This window comes from Oncorhynchus keta, chromosome 23 (assembly GCF_023373465.1).
Source record: "Oncorhynchus keta strain PuntledgeMale-10-30-2019 chromosome 23, Oket_V2, whole genome shotgun sequence".
NCBI classification, from domain to species: Eukaryota; Metazoa; Chordata; class Actinopteri; order Salmoniformes; family Salmonidae; genus Oncorhynchus; species Oncorhynchus keta.
Genome location: NC_068443.1, coordinates 15304613 through 15326363, shown reverse-complemented (window position 1 = coordinate 15326363; position 21751 = coordinate 15304613). Strand labels below are relative to the sequence as shown.

General features: G+C 40.6%; 1 protein-coding gene across 1 annotated transcript in view; it reads left to right on the top strand.

Moving 5' to 3' along the window:
• LOC118401849 (uncharacterized) overlaps positions 1 to 21751 on the top strand; it is a 42260-nt gene that overhangs the window by 7024 nt on the left and 13485 nt on the right. Inside the window, exons 4-9 of the mRNA XM_035799468.2 lie at positions 86 to 181; positions 12516 to 12626; positions 13193 to 13316; positions 13499 to 14438; positions 14748 to 14836; positions 15285 to 17809. Of these exons, the coding sequence (XP_035655361.2) occupies positions 86 to 181; positions 12516 to 12626; positions 13193 to 13316; positions 13499 to 14438; positions 14748 to 14836; positions 15285 to 17809 (3885 nt within the window). The remainder of the gene's footprint in view (positions 1 to 85; positions 182 to 12515; positions 12627 to 13192; positions 13317 to 13498; positions 14439 to 14747; positions 14837 to 15284; positions 17810 to 21751) is intronic.

Sequence of the window (21751 nt, the reverse complement as noted above, 5' to 3'; positions counted from 1 at the left end):
TTTGCTAAATTTCTATAGCATTTAGCATAGGACTCTTGTTAGCCTATGGTTAGTTTTACTTACCCACTGTGCATTATTTCTGCAGGTTTCAGATCCAAAGGTGGAAGCATCAGAGGCCAGCTTCATGAAGCTGATTGAAACCCTACTGGAGCAACCAGAGGAGAGGGAACTCTTCTTTCAGGTCAGTGTCATAACATGCTGGGGAAAAGGGACATGATTGCATTTCACTGCTTCCGTGTCCAACCTGGTGCGAGAATCATAGTGAGTGAGCTGTTCATTTCAACGGAACCCGTTTTTTAGCCAGAGATTGCAAACCAACAACTGTATTTTCAGGCTTATCTTATTCACTATTTCTGTATGTATGTACAGTGCCTTCGGAAAGTATTCATACCCCTTGACCTATTCCACATTTTTTTATAGCCTGAATTCAAAATGTATTAAATAGTTGTTTTTTCCTCACCCATCTACACACAATGCCCCATAATGACAAAGTGAAAACATGTTTTTAGAAATGTTTGTACATTTATTGAAAATGTATTGAAAATTAAACTACATACATATCTCATTTACATAAGTATTCATAACCCCTGAGTCAATACTTTGTAGAAGCACCTTTGGCATTGATTATAGCTGTGAGTGTTTCTGGATAAATCTCTACCCAGTGGGCATAAAATGTAATAAAGACATATTTTACTGGTTGAAATCTGGTCTGGACTTCATAACCACATCACAACCAGATTAAGACGTCTTCTACATTACGTCTTTTTGACGTCATTAAAAATATTTATGACATTCTCTATGGTCCTATAGCTATCAGAGATTTTACCTACTTTAGAGAATATCCGATACTATAAATGCTTTTGCTTTTACTACAGGCTATGTTTTTCGTAGTTGCAGTCCACCCAATTGAAAAGTGCACATTAACTTCCTTAACATGTGAGACAATGCACAATATGACAGGATACCCTTAAAAAATGGCACTGCTGTTAAAATGCAGTAAAACTGCGGAACAATGAAATAATGGTTGTTTAATTAATGATATCTGGTAGCTTGCTGTGTGTGTTGGCTTTCTAATGGTAATCTTTTGTCTGTGTTAACTAATTGTACTGTTTATTGTGCTGCACATTTTCTTCTGTTCCACTGAATGCTGTTTTGATGTTCTATTATGACTAACAAATAACATGTAGGCCTAGTCTTTTATTTCAGTATCCTGCTACAATCCACCAGGATTTACAAAACCCTATTTTTATCACCTTTTTTTTTCAATCAATAATTTGTACAACATGATTGCACCTGACTTTGACCCAGATAATATGACTATTATATTTTTCCTTAAAGCTTTTAAACAATCAACATAATGTGTGCTGTAATTGCATTTTAATTTCAGTAGCTAAATTAGGAGGTAGGCATATCAGTTCCAGTTAACTTGGATTGGAATCTGTGCTTCATGCACAGCAATAGATCTCATCGCAGCCTACTCGAGCGCATAGGTCAACACTCCATGTTAGTTGGGACAGCTCGCCCAATAGGCTACACAACAACACAGTTGGAAAAAGACAACCGTTTCTTGAAATTTAAACAAAACAACTAAAGGATTTGCCTGCTGTGGTAGTCCCTGTTTTCCTGCAATCTTGTGTTACTTTTGTAATTGAAGCAGTGGTTTGTTGGGGAGAAGAACGTCAAGGAAAGATTTGCTTGCTAGCTATATTGGCTGGCTAATTTTAGCTAACTAGCTGTCTAACGTTAGCTCTCTGGCTAATCTCCATGGACATGGTAAGTTTCAATTTTACCTTTTGTAGGCGTTGGGTCTAGCTAGCTAACATTTTGATATATGTTTAGTTAATGCAAGTAAATGTGTGTGTTCTCTGCGTGTGTGCGTGAGAGATGATGATCATGTCAACATTGTCATGCTAGCTATGAGTGTGTGTTCTGGGAGAGAGAGGGGGAAGAGATGATGATTATGACCACAATACCTTAAAGAAAAGATTGTCAACATTGTGAGAGAGAGATGGTACATGAATACACATATAGTAAACATTTATTGTGTGTGAGACGGTAAGCTAGCCTAATTCTTGAAACGTGTACCCCCAATATGGATGTTTAGACTTTCTTGATTCATCAGAGATATTTTTGTCTATATTTAATTTGACAATATGATACATTTTGCCTGTCCCTGCTCCTCCTCAACACTCATTCTAAGATTACACCTCTCAACTGCCTTTTTCAATTATTGGTTCTCTTTTTTTGCAGGAAACTCTAGCTTGGATGGAAGGTTGGAGGAGGGAAAAAAGGGAATGAGTATAGAAGTTATCCAGTCTACGGACTAAGAAATGCAAATAGACAGCAAAACATAGATGGAGAGAGAGTGTCTGTCTGCCGGAGGGCTGAGGTGCAACATAGTCAATGCACTTGCTAGGCTATGTCTAACTTCGTGAAGACCTTGGGTAATGGCTAATCATGATTTGTCTTTACAGTTCCTGAAACATGTCAATGTCCTGATGCATGGCCTCTACAGCAGTGCCTGGCCATCCACTCAATTACCAGTGACCTACCTATTCTGCCACATCCCAGGTAAAGGAGAGAGCAGAACCACTCCTCCTTAAATGAATAGTAATTGACAGTAAGTTGTTTGCAAAATGTTTGTTTCTTCGGTTTGATACTCTGATCTTCAGTGTGTATTGATTCCTACCAACCAACTTTGTAAAGGTTAGGTTTGTACTAGCAATGCTGATGATCATTAATTTTTTCATTGCATCATGTGTCACTGAGACTGGATTTCCCAAGAGACATGCTATTCAGCTGCCTATATAGCTGCCCGATCTTACACTCTTAGAAAAAAGGGTGCTATCTAGAACCTTGAAGGCTTCAATCGGCTGTCCCCATATGAGAACCCTTTGAAGAACCCTTTTTGGTTCCAAGTAAACCCCTTTGGTTCCAGGTAGATGTATTTTGGGTTTCATGTAGAACCCTTTCCATAGAGTGGTATACATGAAGGGGTTCTACATGGAACCAAAAAGGGTTATCCTATGGGGACAGCCGAATAACCCTTTTGGAACCCTTTTTTTCCTCAGAGTGTTGTGTAAGTAGATACAATTGAAGTCGCAATAATATACATTTGTAAAGCAAATCGAATCCTATTTTAACTCACCTTTTTTTCAGGTGCACAACCCATGAGTCCTGATTCAACACAAACTCACATGTGTGCAGTTGCAGAGAAGAGGGAGAGATTTGGAATTACACCCATTTCTAACAATATTTGTTGTAAGAATGATATGACACACACAACTTATTGGTTTCTATTGCCTCCTACACATACTTACATTGTTGTATTTAGCTTTCTTTGTTTAAGACTAGCAAGCTGTCCTCAATGGGGGAACCTCTGTCTGGAACAATGTCCACAGGATTTTGGAGCGGTGTGTTATATAAGAAGTTGTTTGAATATTACAACATGAATTAAGATTAAGCAAAACGTTACTATTTAGAGATGAGTTAAAAATTGTAATTATCCAACTACTAATTTTGATATCCTCTTTCTTAAAAATGTGTCAGATTGTTAGATTGTTAGATTGTTGACCAATTGACCAATGAATGAATGTCTCACTTCAATATGAAGGGACAGAAGAGCAAACATGCCTTTGCCTTACTTACCTTACCTAGTAGATTCTGTAGATTCTGACTGTTAAAGATATTTTACTGTGCATTACTGTTCTGTCGTGTCCTGCATGCCCACATTATGCCAATCATTCATTTATTTTCTTCTCTTTCTATGCATACAGTAAGTGTCCAATTTGTAAGTCGCTCTGGATAAGAGCGTCTGCTAAATGACTTAAATGTAAATGTGTCTGCAAACTCAAGAGGTTATTGTGTTGCCCTCTGGAAAGTCTTAAAATATGCCCGTGACCACCCTGATGGAGGAGGAGGCAAAGTATGTACAATACCAGTCAAAAGTTTAGACACACCTAGTCATTCAACGGTTTTTATTTATTTGTACTATTGTCTACATTGTAGAATAGTAGTGAAGACATCAACACTATGAAATAACACATGGAATCATGTAGTAAACAAAAAAGTGTTAAGCAAATCAAAGTATATTTAATATTTTAGATTCTTCAAAGTAGCCACCCTTTGCCTTGATGACAGCTTTACATGCGCTTGGCATTCTCTCAACTAGCTTAATCTGGAATGCTTTTCCAACAGTTTGTCTACATTGTAGAATAGTAGTGAAGACATCAAAACTATGAAATATTCTGAGCAGTTGTTGGCTGCTTTTTCTTCATTCTGTGGTCCAACTCATCCCAAATGGTCTCAATTGGGTTGAGGTTGGATGATTTGTGGAGGCCAGGTCATCTGATGCAGATCTCCCTTCACTTTCTTTCTTGGTCAAATCGCCCTTAGACAGCCTGGAGGTGTGTTGAGTCATTGTCCTGTTGAAAAACAAATGATTCTTCCACTAAGCGCAAACCAGATGGAATGGCGTATCGCTGCAGAATGCTGTTGTAGCCATGCTGGTTAAGTGTGCCTTGAATTCTAAATAAATCACTGACAGTGTCACCAGCAAAGCACCCCCACACCATCGCACTCCCTCCGTGCTTCACAGTGGGAACCACACATGCGGAGATCATCCGTTCACCTACTCTGTGTATCACAAAGACAGGTTGGAACCAAAAATCTCACGTTTGGACTCATCAGACCTAAGGACAGATTTCACCTGTCTAATGTCCTTTGTCCATGTTTCTTGGCCCAAGCAAGTCATTTCTTATTGGTGTCCTTTAGTAGTGGTTTCTTTGCAGCAATTTAACAATGAAGGCCTGATTCATGTCTCCTCTGAACAGTTAATTTTGAGATGTGTCTGTTACTTGAACTCTGAAGCATTTATTTGGGCTGCAATTCCTGAGGCTGGTAACTAATGAACTTATCCTCTGCAGCAGCGGTAACTCTGGGTCTTCCTTTCCTGTGGCGGTCCTCATGAGAGCCAGTGTTCATCATAGAGCTTGATGGTTTTTGCGACTGCGCTTGAATAAACTTTCAAAGTTCTTGACATTTTCCAATTTAACTGACCTTCATGTCTTAAAGTAATGATGGACTGTCTTCTCTTTGCTTATTTGAGCTGTTCTTGCCATAATATGGACTTGGTCTTTTACCATGTCACAACACAACTGATTGGCTCAAACATGTTAAGAATGAAAGAAATTCAACAAATTAACTTTTAACAAGACACACCTGTTATTTGAAATGCATTCCGGTGACTACCTCATGAAACTGGTTGAGAGAATGCCAAGAGTGTGCAAAGCTGTCAAGGCAAAGGGTTGCTACTTTGAATCTCAAATATATATTTTGATTTGTTTTAACACTTTTTTGTTTACTACATGATTCCATATGTTTTATTTCGTAGTTTTGATGTCTTCACTATTATTCTACAACGTAGAAAATAGTACAAATAAGGAAAAGGCCTGGAATGAGTGTGTCCCAAAATGACAGGTACTGTATATGAGCAAGTTGCTATTTGTTGAAGACATCTCTAAGCTATAACTGTCACAACATTTTTCAACTAGTACCAAGGAAATACTTTTAGCCAGCTGAGTCCACAAAGTTTCTTCAGTGATATCCTTTTCTAGTTTGCTTTTAAAATCTCATTATTGATCAATATGTAATGTGCTGATTGTCTTTACTGCAGATCTGACCCATCACATGACTCTTCAAGAGGGCCATGAGGCTCCAGATCTCCGTCTGTGCTCAGAGCTCCTTGATAAGGATCTACTCCATCACACCGCTCTGATTAATCATTAATCAAATAAAACAATGGGCCTTTATATACTCTGTCCCAGTCTTTCTATGCATCTAATGTCTGAGTGAATTATGAACCAATTACTGTATGTAGATGTGTGAAACCTTGTGATGTAGATTTGTTTTTGCCATTACTTGATCTATTTTAAATGTAAGAATATGTTGCAGATTATCTTTAATTGGTGACTATGGAACAAATATAAACAAATATAAATGTAATCAGCAATGTTTTCAATATCAAACTTTATCCTCTGCAATACTTTTTACAGTACACTCTTAGCACCTTTTTTTCTATGTAGAACCTAAAAATGTTATTCAGCAGTTCCCATAGGGGAACCCTTTGAAGAACCCTTTTTGGTTTCAGGTGAACCCTTTTTGGTTCTATGTAGGACCCTTCCCACAGGGGGTTCTATGTGGAACCAAAAAGGCTTCTCCCTAGAACCAAGAAGGGTTCTCCTATGGGGACAGCTGAATAACTCTTTTTTTTCTTTTTCTAAGAGTGTATGTAATAAACTGTAATCATAACCTGGTTATGACCACCTGACGAGGTCTTAACTATGACCACCAGTAGGCTACATCATATAGCAGCGCATAATAGTGGTCAGAATTATGACCAACTGGTCGTATGGTGGTCAGAAAAATACATAATATTCTGGTCAGTAAAAAGACATAAAACAAAACGTCCTATTTCAACCGTTTTGCGACCAGAATAATACGTCATAAGACATCTTGTCAACCAGGTTTGCCCACTGGTTAAGAGCTTTCCACACCTGGATTGTGCAACATTTTTTCATAAAAAAAAAAAACATTCTTCAAGCTCTGTCAAATTGGTCGTTGATCATTGCTTGACAACCATTTTCAGGTCTTGCCATAGCTTTTCAAGTAGATTTCAAAATGGTCAAAATTGTAAATCGGCCACTCACTCAACATTCACTGTATTCTTGTTAAGAAACTCCAGTGTAGATTTGTGTTTTAGGTTATTATCCTGCTGAAAGTTGAATTCATCTCTTAGTGTCTGGTGAAAAGCAGACTGAACCAGAATTTCCTCTAGGATTTTGCATGTGCTTATCTCCATTCCGTTTCTTTTTTATTCTGAAAAACTCCACAGTCCTTAACCTTTACAAGCATACCCATAACACCACTTATGCTTGAAAATACAGAGAGTGGTACTCGGTAATGTGTTGTATTAGATTTGCCCCAAACGTAACACTTTTTTTTCAGGACCAAAAGTGAATTACTTAGCCATTTTTTTTACAGTATTACAGTGGTATTACATTCCTTTAAAAGTTGCAGCTTGCTGTGACGCAGCTTGCATGTTGCCACAGAATTCTATGGCACTTTAAGTGTGAACCACTGGTACCATTAATGCTAGTTAGTGCTAGTTTGACTACCATATTTGAGAAGCATTTGATAGCCTTCAATAATGGCTGTAATAAAGAATGCGGGCACACAGGAGACCGGGGTTCAATTCCCAGATGAAGAGGAAGGAGTAGGCTGTCCTTGTAAATAAGAATTTGTTCTTAACTGATTCAATATGTGCTATTTCGTAGTTGTGATGTCTTCACTATTATGCTACGATGTAGAAAATAGTAAAAATAAAGAAAAACCCTGGAATGAGTAGGTTTCTATTCCAAGAAAGATGAAAACCCTCTGGGTTTCCGTTATGGCACGGTACAACGTGATGGTCGGGAGTACAGTACTGGGCCATTTAGCTAAAGAATCTCTGTGTCGTGTGGGCAGGGCACATGGGAGACTGGGGTTCAATTCCCAGACTTGGAGGAAGGAGTAGGTTGTCCTTGTAAATAAGAATTTGTTCTTAACTGACTTGCTTCTGGTCTAACCAAATCAAATTTTATTTGTCACATACACATGGTTAGCAGATGTTAATGCGAGTGTAGCGAAATGCTTGTGCTTCTAGTTCCGACAATGCAGTGATAACCAACAAGTAATCTAACTAACAATTCCAAAACTACTGTCTTATACACAGTGTAAGGGGATAAGGAATATGTACATAAGGATATATGAATGAGTGATGGTACAGAGCAGCATACAGTAGATGGTATCGAGTACAGTATATACATATGAGATGAGTATGTAGACAAAGTAAACAAAGTGGCATAGTTAAAGTGGCTAGTGATACATGTATTACATAAGGATGCAGTCGATGATGTAGAGTACAGTATATACGTATGCATATGAGATTAATAATGTAGGGTAAGTAACATTGTATAAGGTAGCATTGTTTAAAGTGGCTAGTGATATATTTACATCATTTCCCATCAATTCCCATTATTAAAGTGGCTGGAGTTGGGTCAGTGTCAATGACAGTGTGTTGGCAGCAGCCACTCAATGTTAGTGGTGGCTGTTTAACAGTCTGATGGCCTTGAGATAGAAGCTGTTTTTCAGTCTCTCGGTCCCAGCTTTGATGCACCTGTACTGACCTCGCCTTCTGGATGATAGCGGGGTGAACAGGCAGTGGTTCGGGTGGTTGATGTCCTTGATGAGCTTTATGGCCTTCCTGTAACATCGGGTGGTGTAGGTGTCCTGGAGGGCAGGTAGTTTGCCCCCGGTGATGCGTTGTGCAGACCTCACTACCCTCTGGAGAGCTTTACGGTTGAGGGCGTAGCAGTTGCCGTACCAGGCGGTGATACAGCCCGCCAGGATGCTCTCGATTGTGCATCTGTAGAAGTTTGTGAGTGCTTTTGGTGACAAGCCAAATTTCTTCAGCCTCCTGAGGTTGAAGAGGCGCTGCTGCGCCTTCTTCACGACGCTGTCAGTGTGAGTGGACCAATTCAGTTTGTCTGTGATGTGTATGCCGAGGAACTTAAAACTTGCTACCCTCTCCACTACTGTTCCATCGATGTGGAAACTGAGATTAAGTGAAAATAAAAATCTCATTTTATTTATCAAGACCATGCTTGTCTCAGAGTAGCATGAAATGGTGCTAAATCATATTGCTTCTAACTTCAACATGCTCTTTAAATAAATAAGACCTGCACCACATTTAACAGCACATTACTCAACACTAGCGAGACTCATGTCGCCTACGGTAGGCCAACAGTATGTCTAAAAACGTGACGTGACTCTCCGCCAATAATTACATATAGAGGATTGGAGGATTCTAAATTAAAACAAAAGCTTGTGCTCAGTGGATATTCTGAAAGTAGTTTGAGGGTCGTAGGTCATAAGACTAAGGAGCTGTTGAAATTTGAATCTATCATAAATTCTCGTAAAATCTCATGAGATGCAAATGGACAAACAAAAAACGTTCAATGTGTAGGCCCACTGAGTGTACATTATGAACCTTGTTTGAGGTGTGTGGGTCACATGACCAAGACACTAATGAATTTCACAAATAAAAAAAAATAATAAAAAATCGTGTGAGATGTATACCAACAAAAAGCTAGAACCAGTTTTGATCGTTTTAGGAGTAATGGTTAAAGAGCTATTGAAATTTGAAAAATGTGATGTGTCACTATGTTGAAGGATTCTAAATTAAAACCAAAAGCCACCTCTGTCTCCCAGTGGTGGCCGGCACAGGTATCGAACCTACATCTGTAGCAACGCATTTTGCACTGCAAGAGCCCCCATCCAAAAAGTTTAAAAATTCAGAAAGGTTTTGGTAAAGATATATTGTCCTGCTAATAGCCCATAATGGGCTATTATAATACTGTATATGGTGTCCAGGTCAGGATAACCAAAACATTTCTTTATTAAAGACTATCAGAAAGAATGTTGGTACTTATTTATTTTGATCCAAAGCCATGAATGAGTGAGTCACTCAGCTTTATGTAGGTGCCGGCTATATGACTGATAATATATAACGATATTTTGGACGTTATTTTGTTTTCAAAAAACAAAACAGAGCAATTGTAATCTGAATAAATCCCAAAATAATATTTGTAAAGGCCAAAACATTTATTTTTGTTTTTAGAGGGAGAGAAACACTGGGCCAATTGTGCGCGCCCATAAAGCCCAAAATATAGCCCTGCTAATAGCCATAATAGCGCTGTACAACGTGACTGTGTGTTTGAAAGAGTATTTTCCAGTAAGCAACAATTTGTTTACCTTTAATAGACAGCTTTGTTCCAGTAATTCTGTCATTCACTGATATTTATTCCCATAGTAATTCATTATGGATCCAAAGCTAAATAAACATCAGCATTTTGAAAGAGTATTTTTATCATTATTTTATTAACGAAAGCATAAAGATGTTGATGAAGAAATACTGTACTGCTGTTTTGAGTTAGAAATGTAACACTTCAGAGTACTTAAGCATCAAATACATTGCAGGTAGGGGGATGTTCACAACTACAGTAGCCGGGCTATAAAGAGTCTATTTACCTGATAATCGGACTACAAGTGTTTGAAAACCTGTTTTCAAAATGTCACAAGCTGTTCATCACTACTGTAAATAAAAACACAGCATCTTGTTTACATCTTGTTTACATTCTTTATTGTAACCACAATGTCACAAATAATTTGTATCTACCTTTCCAATTACTTTTAGAGTTTGGGATTATTTTTGATTAATATTATGGTGTTTCTATTCCAAGAAAAATTAAAAACCCTCTGGGTTTCCGTAAGGATGGACTGGGAAATATGGAGCTGTACAACGTGACGGTCGGGAGTACAGTACTGGGCTATTTAGCTAAAAAAATCCAGTGTCCTGCGGAGACCAGCGTTCAATTCCCCGACAGGGAGGAAGGAGTAGGCTGTCATTTGTAATTAAGAATTTGTTCTTAACTGACTTGCCCAGTAAAATAAAGGTTACACTAAGAGCATAACATTTCTACACCCTAATTTTCTAATTCTTGTCTAACCAATACCGAAACGGAGATTTTGTGAAAATAAAAATCCCATTGATTTATCAAGACCAGTCCCCATGCTCAGAGCCGCACGAAACTGCTAAAATAGTTGTAGGCTATTGAAGGCTATTGCTTTTAACTTCAATATGCTCTTTAAATCAATAAGACCTACACCACTTTTAACAGCACATTATTCAACACTAGTGAGACTCATGTTGGCTACTGTAGGCTTACAGTATATCGAAAAACATAACATGACTCTCCGCCAATAAGTACATATGGAGGATATTTCTGTAATTCAGTGATATTTATTCACATAGTAATTCATTATGGATCCATAACTAAATAAACATCGGCATTTTGAAAAGGTATTTTTATACATTTTTTTTTAATGAAAGCATAAAGGTGCCATTGTTAGTTACATTGTTTTAGTTTGAACGTGCAGACTGGCAATAAAAACAGAACAGCGGGAACGTTTCCCTGGTCAGCACCATTATTAGTGCAATGCCCCTTAAATATTTTGGATATGATTTTGTTTTCAAATAACGTAAAAGAGCGAGAAAAAGGCAATTTTTGAACATAGGATGAGACATTGTTACTCAGTTACATTCTTTATTGTAACCATAAAGCCAGTTTGTTATTAAGAGTGATTTATTTCCATTGCACCAATCTCCCAGTCATGGCCAGCATAGGTATTGAACCAGCATCTGTAGCAACACGGCTTGCACTTCTATGCAGTGTCTTAGACCGTTGCGCCACTTAGGCGCTGTACAACATGACTGGTCGGGAGTGGCATACAGTACCACAAAGAGTAAGAGCAAAATAATCCTAACAAAATAAAATATTAAAAACCTTAGTTTAACAACAGTTTTAATAAGTAATACTGAAGTCATGCACAATTATCAGTTTCTATTTAGGTTCATGTCAGAGACACAGTAGGACCCAAAAGCATAATCAGTGCTCTAACTCCCCCTTGCACTGGTCTGGAGCAATGAAGTGGTGGCGCAGGGTACCGTACTAAACCACAAATGACCTCTAAATCCCAAGGCATAAGCTCACAACTTTTAAAGGTGGAACCACTGTACTTTAGTGCCTTGTTACAACAGGATGCATGTTTTTGAATATTTTTATTCTGTACAGGCTTCCTTCTTTTCACTCTGTCAATTAGGTTAGTATTGTGGAGTAACTACAATGTTGTCGATCCATCCTCAGTTATTTCTTATCACAGCCATTAAAGTCTGTAACTGTTTTAACGTCACTATTGGCCTCATGGTGAAATCCCTGGGTGTTTCCTTCCTCTCCAGCAACTTAGTTAGGAAGGACGCCTGTATCTTTGTAGTGACTGGGTGTATTGATACACCACCCAAAGTGTAATTAATAACTTCACCATTCTCAAAGGGATATTCAATGTTTGCTTTTTATTTTTACCCATCTACCAATAGGTGCCATCTTTGTGAGGCATTGGATAACCTCCCTGGTCTTTGAATCTATATTTTAAATTCACTGGTCGACTGAGGGGCCTTACAGATAATTGTATGTGTGGGGTACAGAGATGAGGTAGTCATAATAAAATCATGTTAAACACTATTACTGCACACAGAGTGAGTCCAGGCAACTTATTATGTGACTTGTTAAGCACATTTGTACTAATTTAGGCTTGCCCTAACAATGGGGTTGACTGCTTATTGATGCAAGACATTTAAGCTTTTCATTTTTAAGTCATATCTACAAATAAATAAAAGGTTACACTTTGGCATTATGAGGTATTATTATGTGTGGGCCAGTGACACTTTTTTTCTCCATTTAATCCATTTAAAATTCATCCTGTAACACAACAAAATGTGGGAAAAGTAATGGGGTGTGAGTACTTTCTGAAGGCACTGTATGTACTTTTTACTGTCATCTGCTTGTCCTGTCTATCAGAATGTTTTTCCAGAGGAGTATGGCCCCAAGTATGACTCAACACTGCAGATTCTTGTGTGGGAGTTCCTGTCCAGGCTGGAGAAACTGATTCCTGCTCCAAACCTTAAGCAGGTATTATTGTACGGTACATCATCTGAGGTATGAATTAGGGATGGCCATTTTAAAGAATGTCCATGTTCGAGTACTCTCATATTATAATTATTTTAGTTCTCTAGTACTCTCATGTCAATGTGAAACGGGGCTGAATGCAAAATAAAGTTTACGTTATGCTGTCGGTTGCTGTCATTTTTGTTCTGATAAGGAAATGTAACACATTTTCACTGCACTTGACATACTCCACAAATAATTGAAACTTCTTAGAGTTTGTAATTTTGTCCGTGCTTATACATTTAACCTGTTTAATAGTGTAATTTGTAAATGTTTTGTATTTTATTATTAGCAATCAAATACACTCCCTGGATTAGTACTAGTGCCCATCCCTAATATGATTTTGGCTCTCAAGTAAGAATGTGTCCCAAAGTGCCTTTCATTCCAAACAAAACCTTGAAACACCATTTTGTTATGGAATAGGTTAGGTAGGTTAGGTCTTAGATGCATGATTAGACACTACCGCTTCAGCAATATTAGCAGGCTAGTTAATTGATTTTGTAACAATTGTTAATTTCTCCATCTCTTAGACTGCATCTTGGCTCAGCCTTGCCCCTGCTCTCTTAGAGGAGTGTGTGCAGTCTGTGGCTCACCCTGAGCCATTACAGGCACTCCTCCATCACCATAAAAATGGACATCACTTAGACACCAATGGTAGGTGGGGTGCAGGATTTGGAAATCATTTACTTGCCTGTTTGCCTGAATTTATTTTCTTTGTTAAAAAAAAAAATGCTTCTGTCCAAATATTTCAATATTTTCCAGTAGAACTTAGGAAATGCTGGAAATGTAGTTAAGATATTCCTGATGTTAACCTGTGACGGTCTCTCCTTTTCTAGCTCTAAGGTCCACTGGTGGTGACTACATCCTCTCTTCACTGTCTTTCCCTTCCTCTGTGAAGGAAGAAATTGCCTCTTGCCAAGCAGGCCCAGAGAGACAGTCCTATCCCACCATAAAGGGATATCAAACCCCTTTCCCATCTGATGAACCAGAGATGAGCTGGGACTGCAGAATGGCAGATCGTAAGGTCTGGACTGTAAAGCCACCAGCCCGTTCTGCTTCTGTGGAGGTCGAGGTCAAGACTGTAGAGGACGCCACTGAAATAACCGTTAAACGCAAGACTATCAACAAAGAGTTGATAAAAGAAACCAGGAGAGAAAAAGCTGTTCTCTGCCCTCAGACTCGCAGTGGGCTGAAAACCAGCCGCTTGACTGCTTCCTGTCTGCGCCGTCATCCCGTACTGCGGTTGAACAGGCTTGACATTCGCAATATGTCATTACCCAAGTCCTTGCTAACACTGATTCTAAGGAGAGGGAGACTGCAGGCTGAGACAAGACGCCCAGGACCGAAAGGAATTGACAGAAAAAAGAAACGGAGAAGAGGTCGTGGTATTACAAAAGAGAAGATTAAATCACACACACTTGATGTAAGCGATATGCCGCTACCCAAGTCCCAGCTGACACTGACCCTAAAGAGAGGGGTACTGCTGGATGATCCGACGAGTTCCCAAGTACAGAAAAAAAGAGGTAGAAAAAAAGGAGAGAAAATAGGACCTGGTATCACAAGATTAAAGATTGAGAAGATTGGAGCACACACGCTTGACATAAGCGATGTGCCATTACCCAACCCCTCTCTAAAACTGGTCATAAGGAGAGGGAAACTGCAGGCTGAAGCAACAGGTTCTCAAGGGAAAAAAACAAGGGGCAGAAAGAAAAAATGGAGAAGACGGTGTGGTGTCAAAAATGAGGGTGTGAAAAGAGAGAGGTCACCTGAAACTGAGTGAGTGTCCAGCTGTGGAACAGAGGAATTCAAATCCAGGCCTCAAGGTCTGCAGTGCTGCTGGTTTTCTTTTCTCCCAGGTTGTACATTTATTTATGAATATCATTGATTGTTCAGAGAATACACTCACCTAGTGTACAGAGGACTGAATCAGTCCCTGATTCGAGGGGTATTGGGGAAAAGTTTATAACCAGCAGTGGTGCAGACCTCAGTCCAGATTTGAAGTAGTAGCGGTTACTAGTAATGGCTAGGACCTTGGCAGTGAACTTACCCATTTGAAAACTGACTTTCATTTTGGTCTCTTCTCAGGGAAGAAGCTGAACCATCAGATTATGAACTTTGGACCAGCGTTAATAAAGGGGTCACGCTCAATGAAAGGGCCCCTGTCGATGAATCTGGTAAGAAAAGTTCCTTAGTGAGTGTATAGCAGTGAACGTCAAGCTCCTTAGATATGCAAAACTCCTGAATAAAGAATAAGAAACTAGAAATGACAGACTAGACCACATTTGAACAAATCTCAATACTGTGCAGTGAAGAGATATGGAACTTTCTTCAAATAAAGAACGAGGTACTGCAGCCTAATAGATGCAGAAGAACGTGGTTACTAGACCAAAATGGTCAAGATATTCTGCAGTAAACACTTTCCCTGCATCTATTAGGCTGCAGTACCTCGTTCTTTATTTGAAGAAAGTTCCATATCTCTTCACTGCACAGTATTGAGATTTGTTCAAATGTGGTCTAGTCTGTTTTTATCAAGCACCGGATGGATCTGTCTTACTTGTTCTCTTTGACTTTGAGTTAATGTCTATGTGGATGTCTTGCTCACTTCTCTCTTTTCAACACTAGGTGGAGTCCATGCTTCTCATTTCCCATCATCTCATAAGCGGGAGGAGGAACAGCCCATACAGACCTTTCACACAGAGGAGCACAGTGGTCATATGGCCGAAGGGCAGAACAGAGTAGAAGTCTCAGAGATTGTACCTCAGGACTCACTAACTCCTGAGCCATCCAACACCGCTCACAGAATTCATTCAGAGGAGCACAGTGGTCAGATGGCCGAAGGGCAGAACAAAGTAGAAGTCTCAGAGATTGTACCTCAGGACTCACTAACTCCTGAGCCATCCAACACCTCTCACAGAATTCATTCAGAGGAGCACAGTGGTCAGATGGCCGAAGGGCAGAACAGGGAAGAACTCTCAGAGATTGTTCTTCAGGACTCATTAACTCCTGAGCCATCCAACACCTCTCACAGAATTCATTCAGAGGTGCACAGTGGTCAGATGGCCAAAGGGCAGAACAGGGAAGAACTTCCAGTGATGGTATCTCAGGATTTTCTAACTCCTGAGCCATCCAACACCTCTCACAGAATACATTCAGAGGAGCACAGTGGTCAGATGGCCAAAGGGCAGAACAGGGAAGAACCCTCTGAGATTGTACCTCAGGACTCACCAATTCCTGAGCCATCCAACACCTCTCACAAACTTCATTCAGAGGAGCACAGTGGTCAGATGGCCGAAGGGCAGAACAGAGACGAACTGCCAGAGATGGTTCCTCAGAACTTAAGAACTCCTGAGCCATCCAACACCTCTCACAAAGTTCACTCCGAGGAGCACAGTGGTCGTATGTTCGAAGAGCAGAACAGAGATGAACTTCCAGAGATGGTACCTCAGGACTTACTAACTCCTGAGCCATCCAACACCGCTCACACAATTCATTCTGAGGAGCACAGTGGTCAGATGGCTGAAGGGCAGAAGAGAGAACTCCCAGAGGTGGTACCTCAGGACTCACTAACTCCTGAGCCATCCAACACCTCTCACAAAATTCATTCCGATGAGCACAGTGGTCAGATGGCCGAAGGGCAGAAGAGAGAAGTCTCTGAGATTGTACCTCAGGACTCATTAAGTCCGGAACCATTCAACACCTCTCACAAAAGCTTTCACTTACAGGAGCATAGTGGTCATATGACCGAAGGGCAGAACGTAGAAAAACCTTTAGAGAGTGTACCTAAGGACTTACTAACTGAGATTGTACTTCAGCACTCGTTAATTCCTGAGCCATCCAACAGCTCGCACAAAAGAAGCCAGCGCGTCAAGGCATGCTCTTTCTGTGGCAAGACTTTCACTGACACACTGGGCTTGACAAGACACATGCGATCTCACATTGAGCAGAGGTCACACCAATGCACCCAATGTGGGCAAGACTATGATTCCAGTGAGGACTTAGAGGAGCACCAGAAGAGAAGCTGTGAGGAGAAGATAAAAAAATACATTGGTGAGGACAATGGTGGGGAAACTGTCCAGAAAAAAACGCATCTGAAAAGAGACAAAAAACCTGATCTGAAAGCAGACAAAAAACCTGATCTGAAACCAGACAAAAAACCTGATCTGAAAGGACACACAAAAGATCGCTCCATAATGTGCCATGTGTGCGGGAAAGTAACTACTCGTATGTTGGGTTTGCGAAGACACCTTCTACTTCACTTCAACAATGGAGCATACAAATGCCCTGTATGTCCAACGACTTTTATAACAAATGCTGATTTGAGATCGCACCTGAGATTGAAAAGATCTTGTAGGGAAAAATGTTCTGATGAAGTAATTAATACCAAGATCCATCTCCAATCCAACCCTGGTGAGTACAAGTGTCCTTACTGTGGGGACACTTTCCAGCTACCACATGATCTGAAAGGACACACAAAAGACTGTTCCAGAAAGTGCCATGTGTGTGGGAAAACAACTTTGAAGCCATGCGGCATGCGAAGGCACATGTTAAAACACAACAACAATGGCCCCTACAAGTGCCCGGTGTGTCCAAGGACTTTTATATCCCGTACTGATTTGAAGATGCACCTGAAAAAAAATAAGCAATGTAGAGAGAATTGTTCTGATGTCATGGTGAAGGAATTGCTGTCATCAGTAGATGGTAGATGTAGGAAAACTGAAACAGGAGTCATGACAAGCTGCCAACAACCAAGCTCCAGCAAGACAGGTGGGCCTTCAAAGAATATTGAACAGTTCTTTGAACAGTTCTCTTATGACTTTCAGCAATCCAATAACAGCGCGAGTAGTGATGTGAAGCTGAATAGCCTCAATGAAAACTACAGTAAATACCAACCCATGAAGGATGTTGACTTGAATAGCCTCCGTGAAGCCTCCATGGTGACCACTGAAGACTACAGTGATGAGATCAGTCAATACCAACCCATGAAGGACAAAAAGTCTGTGTATGATTCATTGGAAAATGAGATGCCCAACGATAAAGAACCAAACTCAACCATTGGCTTAACAGGGAAGCAGGTGTTCCAGACTGATCCAAAGCCTCTCCAGGATTCTCAACCAGAGATAAGCGGAGAAGTGAAGAGCGAGATACAGGTGATACCGGTTTCAACAATAGATATGACAATACTAAAGGCCCTGCAATTTGAGGTTTTAAGGAAATACAGGGCTCTAGACTCATTTTCCCCTGATGGCACTGGTGCCACTAACTTCTTCAGTTGGTGGCACCAGCTGTTATTTGGTGACACCCCCAAAAAGGGGCATCACATAGACCTGGGCGATAGGAACAAACATCCATAATGCGCTAAATTGCCTGAATTGGTGCGATAACAATAAATAGAACGATACGTTTAAAACCATTTTAGTTTTTCTTTAAACTACTTCTACTACTAGTTTGATGGTTTTAGCATAAATTATTCCATATTAGCAAACTTATTTGAATAATAAATAAATGTCATTTATGAAGTCAGTCATTCATAATGCTTTATCAAGAAGTGTAATAGACTACTGAGATGGTATTCAATAAATAAGTTGTTACATCTAACATGTCCAAGCAGGAATGCAGGAATGCATGACTCAAAATATTTTGATATCCAATCTAATCCAATGATTGTCATGAATTTTGGGTAGACAATTAGGCTATTTGGGGCGGCAGCGTAGCCTAGTGGTTAGAGTGTTGGACTAGTAACCGGAAGGTTGTGAGTTCAAACCCCTGAGCTGACAAGGTACAAATCTGTTGTTCTGCCAGGCAGTTAACCCACTGTTCCCAGGCCGTCATTGAAAATAAGAATGTGTTCTTAACTGACTTGCCTGGTTAAATAAAGGTAAAATATATATTTTTAAATGTGTTATATTTTACTGTCAAAATAGGGCTTTAGGCACTGCAGAGCTTGAGGCGTCACTATAGATATGGGTTCAATCCCGGGCAGTGTTGCAGCCGTCCGGAACCGGGAGACCCATGAGGCGATTCACAATTGGCTCAGAGTCGTCCAGGTTAGGGGAGGGTCTGGCCGGCCCTGGATGTCCTCGTCCTCATCTCACTCCAGCGTTACTCCTGTGACGGGCCGTGCTCATGCACACTGACACGGTTGCCAGTTGTACGGTGTTTCCTCTGACACATTGGTACGGCTGGCTTCCGGGTTAAGCGAGCAGTGTGTCAAGAAGCAGTGTGACTTGGCAGGGTCGTGTTTCAGAGAACGCACGGCTCTCAACATTCTCCTCTCCCGAGTCCGTACGTGAGTTGCGGTGATGGGACAAGAGTGTAACTTCCAATTGGATATCACAAAATTGGGGAGGAAAAGGGGCTTTAGAATTTTCATATTTTTTTGTTCAATGTACACTTCATGTACACTAATATTATATATAGCTTAGGCCTAATTCAATTGGTACTAATTGTTGGCACTAATTCACGACCTGAAGAAGTGAAAACCCTAAATGCATTAGATAGATAGATCACATTAGCTAGAACTCTAAATATAACACCTACTACTAGTAGCCATGTGTTAATCTAACAGTAAATGTAATGTCCTAAAAAAAACTTTGCAATGAGGCATAGTGCACTCGTGATTGCCGATGCACAATTTTGCACGTTTCAAAGCCATATCGGGTATCTTGATTGCAAAACAGTGTGCTTTGAGCTCAGTAATGATAGTTAAGAAATAAAAGTATACCTACAGAAAGCTGAGACCCTCCTCTCTTTAATATGGACAACTAGTTGTTCCCAAAGTTGTTTCTTTCCTGCAATTGCATTTTGAAGTGGTATACAATCACGAGGGGCGATAGAGAGTGTGGGAAACTATCTCGTTACATCCGGCCCCAGTGAAACAGGCAGGGCAGACACTTTTATTACAGGAATCATGAGGATAATGTACTTTACTATTTAACAAATTCACGGTTTTATCCAGCCAACAAAATAGGACGTTTTGATTGAGTTGACCGGGTAGAATGTTCAGCTTGCACCAGTGAGACCAATTATTTGTTTTTACTTGCACAGCCAAGTCAGAGGGACTGAATGGTCACAGTCTGGAGCCCTGAAATGAAGGACAACAATGGCTTTCAACCCCTTTCTCCATATTGCATTAGTTTTTGCAGATGTGTAGAAACTCGAAAATGTGAGGAGTATGGCGGTAGCTCTCCTAAACTGGGCCCCTATTCACAAAGTGTCTCAGAATAGGAGTGCTGCTCTCAGATCAGATCATAATAAATAAGCACTCGTTCTTTGAGAAGCTTTTGTATCTAGGGCCCTGATTGGAAGCCAAATTGAGCACCAACATGTTGCTGTAACGGAGTGTGTTTCATCCCACCAACATGTTGCTGTAACGGAGTGTGTTTCATCCCACCAACATGTTGCTGTAACGGAGTGTGTTTCATCCCACCAACATGTTGCTGTAACGGAGTGTGTTTCATCCCACCAACATGTTGCTGTAACGGAGTGTGTTTCATCCCACCAACATGTTGCTGTAACGGAGTGTGTTTCATCCCACCAACATGTTGTTTCATCCCACCAACATGTTGCTGTAACGGAGTGTGTTTCATCCCACCAACATGTTGCTGTTTCATCCCACCAACATGTTGCTGTAACGGAGTGTGTTTCATCCCACCAACATGTTGCTGTAACGGAGTGTGTTTCATCCCACCAACATGTTTGCTGTTTCATCCCACCAACAACGGTTTCATCCCACCAACATGTTGCTGTGTGTTTCATCCCACCAACATGTTGCTGTAACGGAGTGGTTTCATCCCACCAACATGTTGCTGTGTGTTTCATCCCACCAACATGTTGCTGTTTCATCCCACCAACATGTTGCTGGAGTGTGTTTCATCCCACCAACATGTTGCTGTAACGGAGTGTGTTTCATCCCACCAACATGTTGCTGTAACGGGTGTGTTTCATCCCACCAACATGTTGCTGTGTGTTTCATCCCACCAACATGTTGCTGTAACGGAGTGTGTTTCATCCCACCAACATGTTGCTGTAACGGAGTGTGTTTCATCCCACCAACATGTTGCTGTAACGGAGTGTTTCATCCCACCAACATGTTGCTGTAACGGAGTGTGTTTCATCCCACCAACATGTTGCTGTATCCATGTTGCTGTAAACGAGTGTGTTTCATCCCACCAACATGTGTGTTTCATCCCACCAACATGTTGCTGTTTCATCCCACCAACATGTTGCTGTAACGTGTTTCATCCCACCAACATGTGTGTTTCATCCCACCAACATGTTGCTGTAACGGTTTCATCCCACCAACATGTTGCTGTAACGGAGTGTGTTTCATCCCACCAACATGTTGCTGTAACGGAGTGTTTCATCCCACCAACATGTTGCTTCAGTGTGTTTCATCCCACCAACATGTTGCTCCCACCAACATGTTGCTGTAACGGAGTGTGTTTCATCCCACCAACATGTTGCTGTAACGGAGTGTGTTTCATCCCACCAACATGTTGCTGTCCCACCAACATGTTGCTGTAACGGAGTGTGTTTCATCCCACCAACATGTTGCTGTAACGGAGTGTGTTTCATCCCACCAACATGTTGCTGTAACGGAGTGTGTTTCATCCCACCAACATGTTGCTGTAACGAGTGTGTTTCATCCCACCAACATGTTGCTGTAACGAGTGTGTTTCATCCCACCAACATGTTGCTGTTTCATCCCACCAACATGTTGCTGTAACGGAGTGTGTTTCATCCCACCAACATGTTGCTGTAACGGAGTGTGTTTCATCCCACCAACATGTTGCTGTAACGGAGTGTGTTTCATCCCACCAACATGTTGCTGTAACGGAGTGTGTTTCATCCCACCAACATGTTGCTGTAACGGAGTGTGTTTCATCCCACCAACATGTTGCTGTACGAGTGTGTTTCATCCCACCAACATGTTGCTGTTTCGAGTGTGTTTCATCCCACCAACATGTTGCTGTAGTGTGTTTCATCCCACCAACATGTTGCTGTAACGGAGTGTGTTTCATCCCACCAACATGTTTGCTGTTTCATCCCACCAACATGTTGCTGGAGTGTTTCATCCCACCAACATGTTT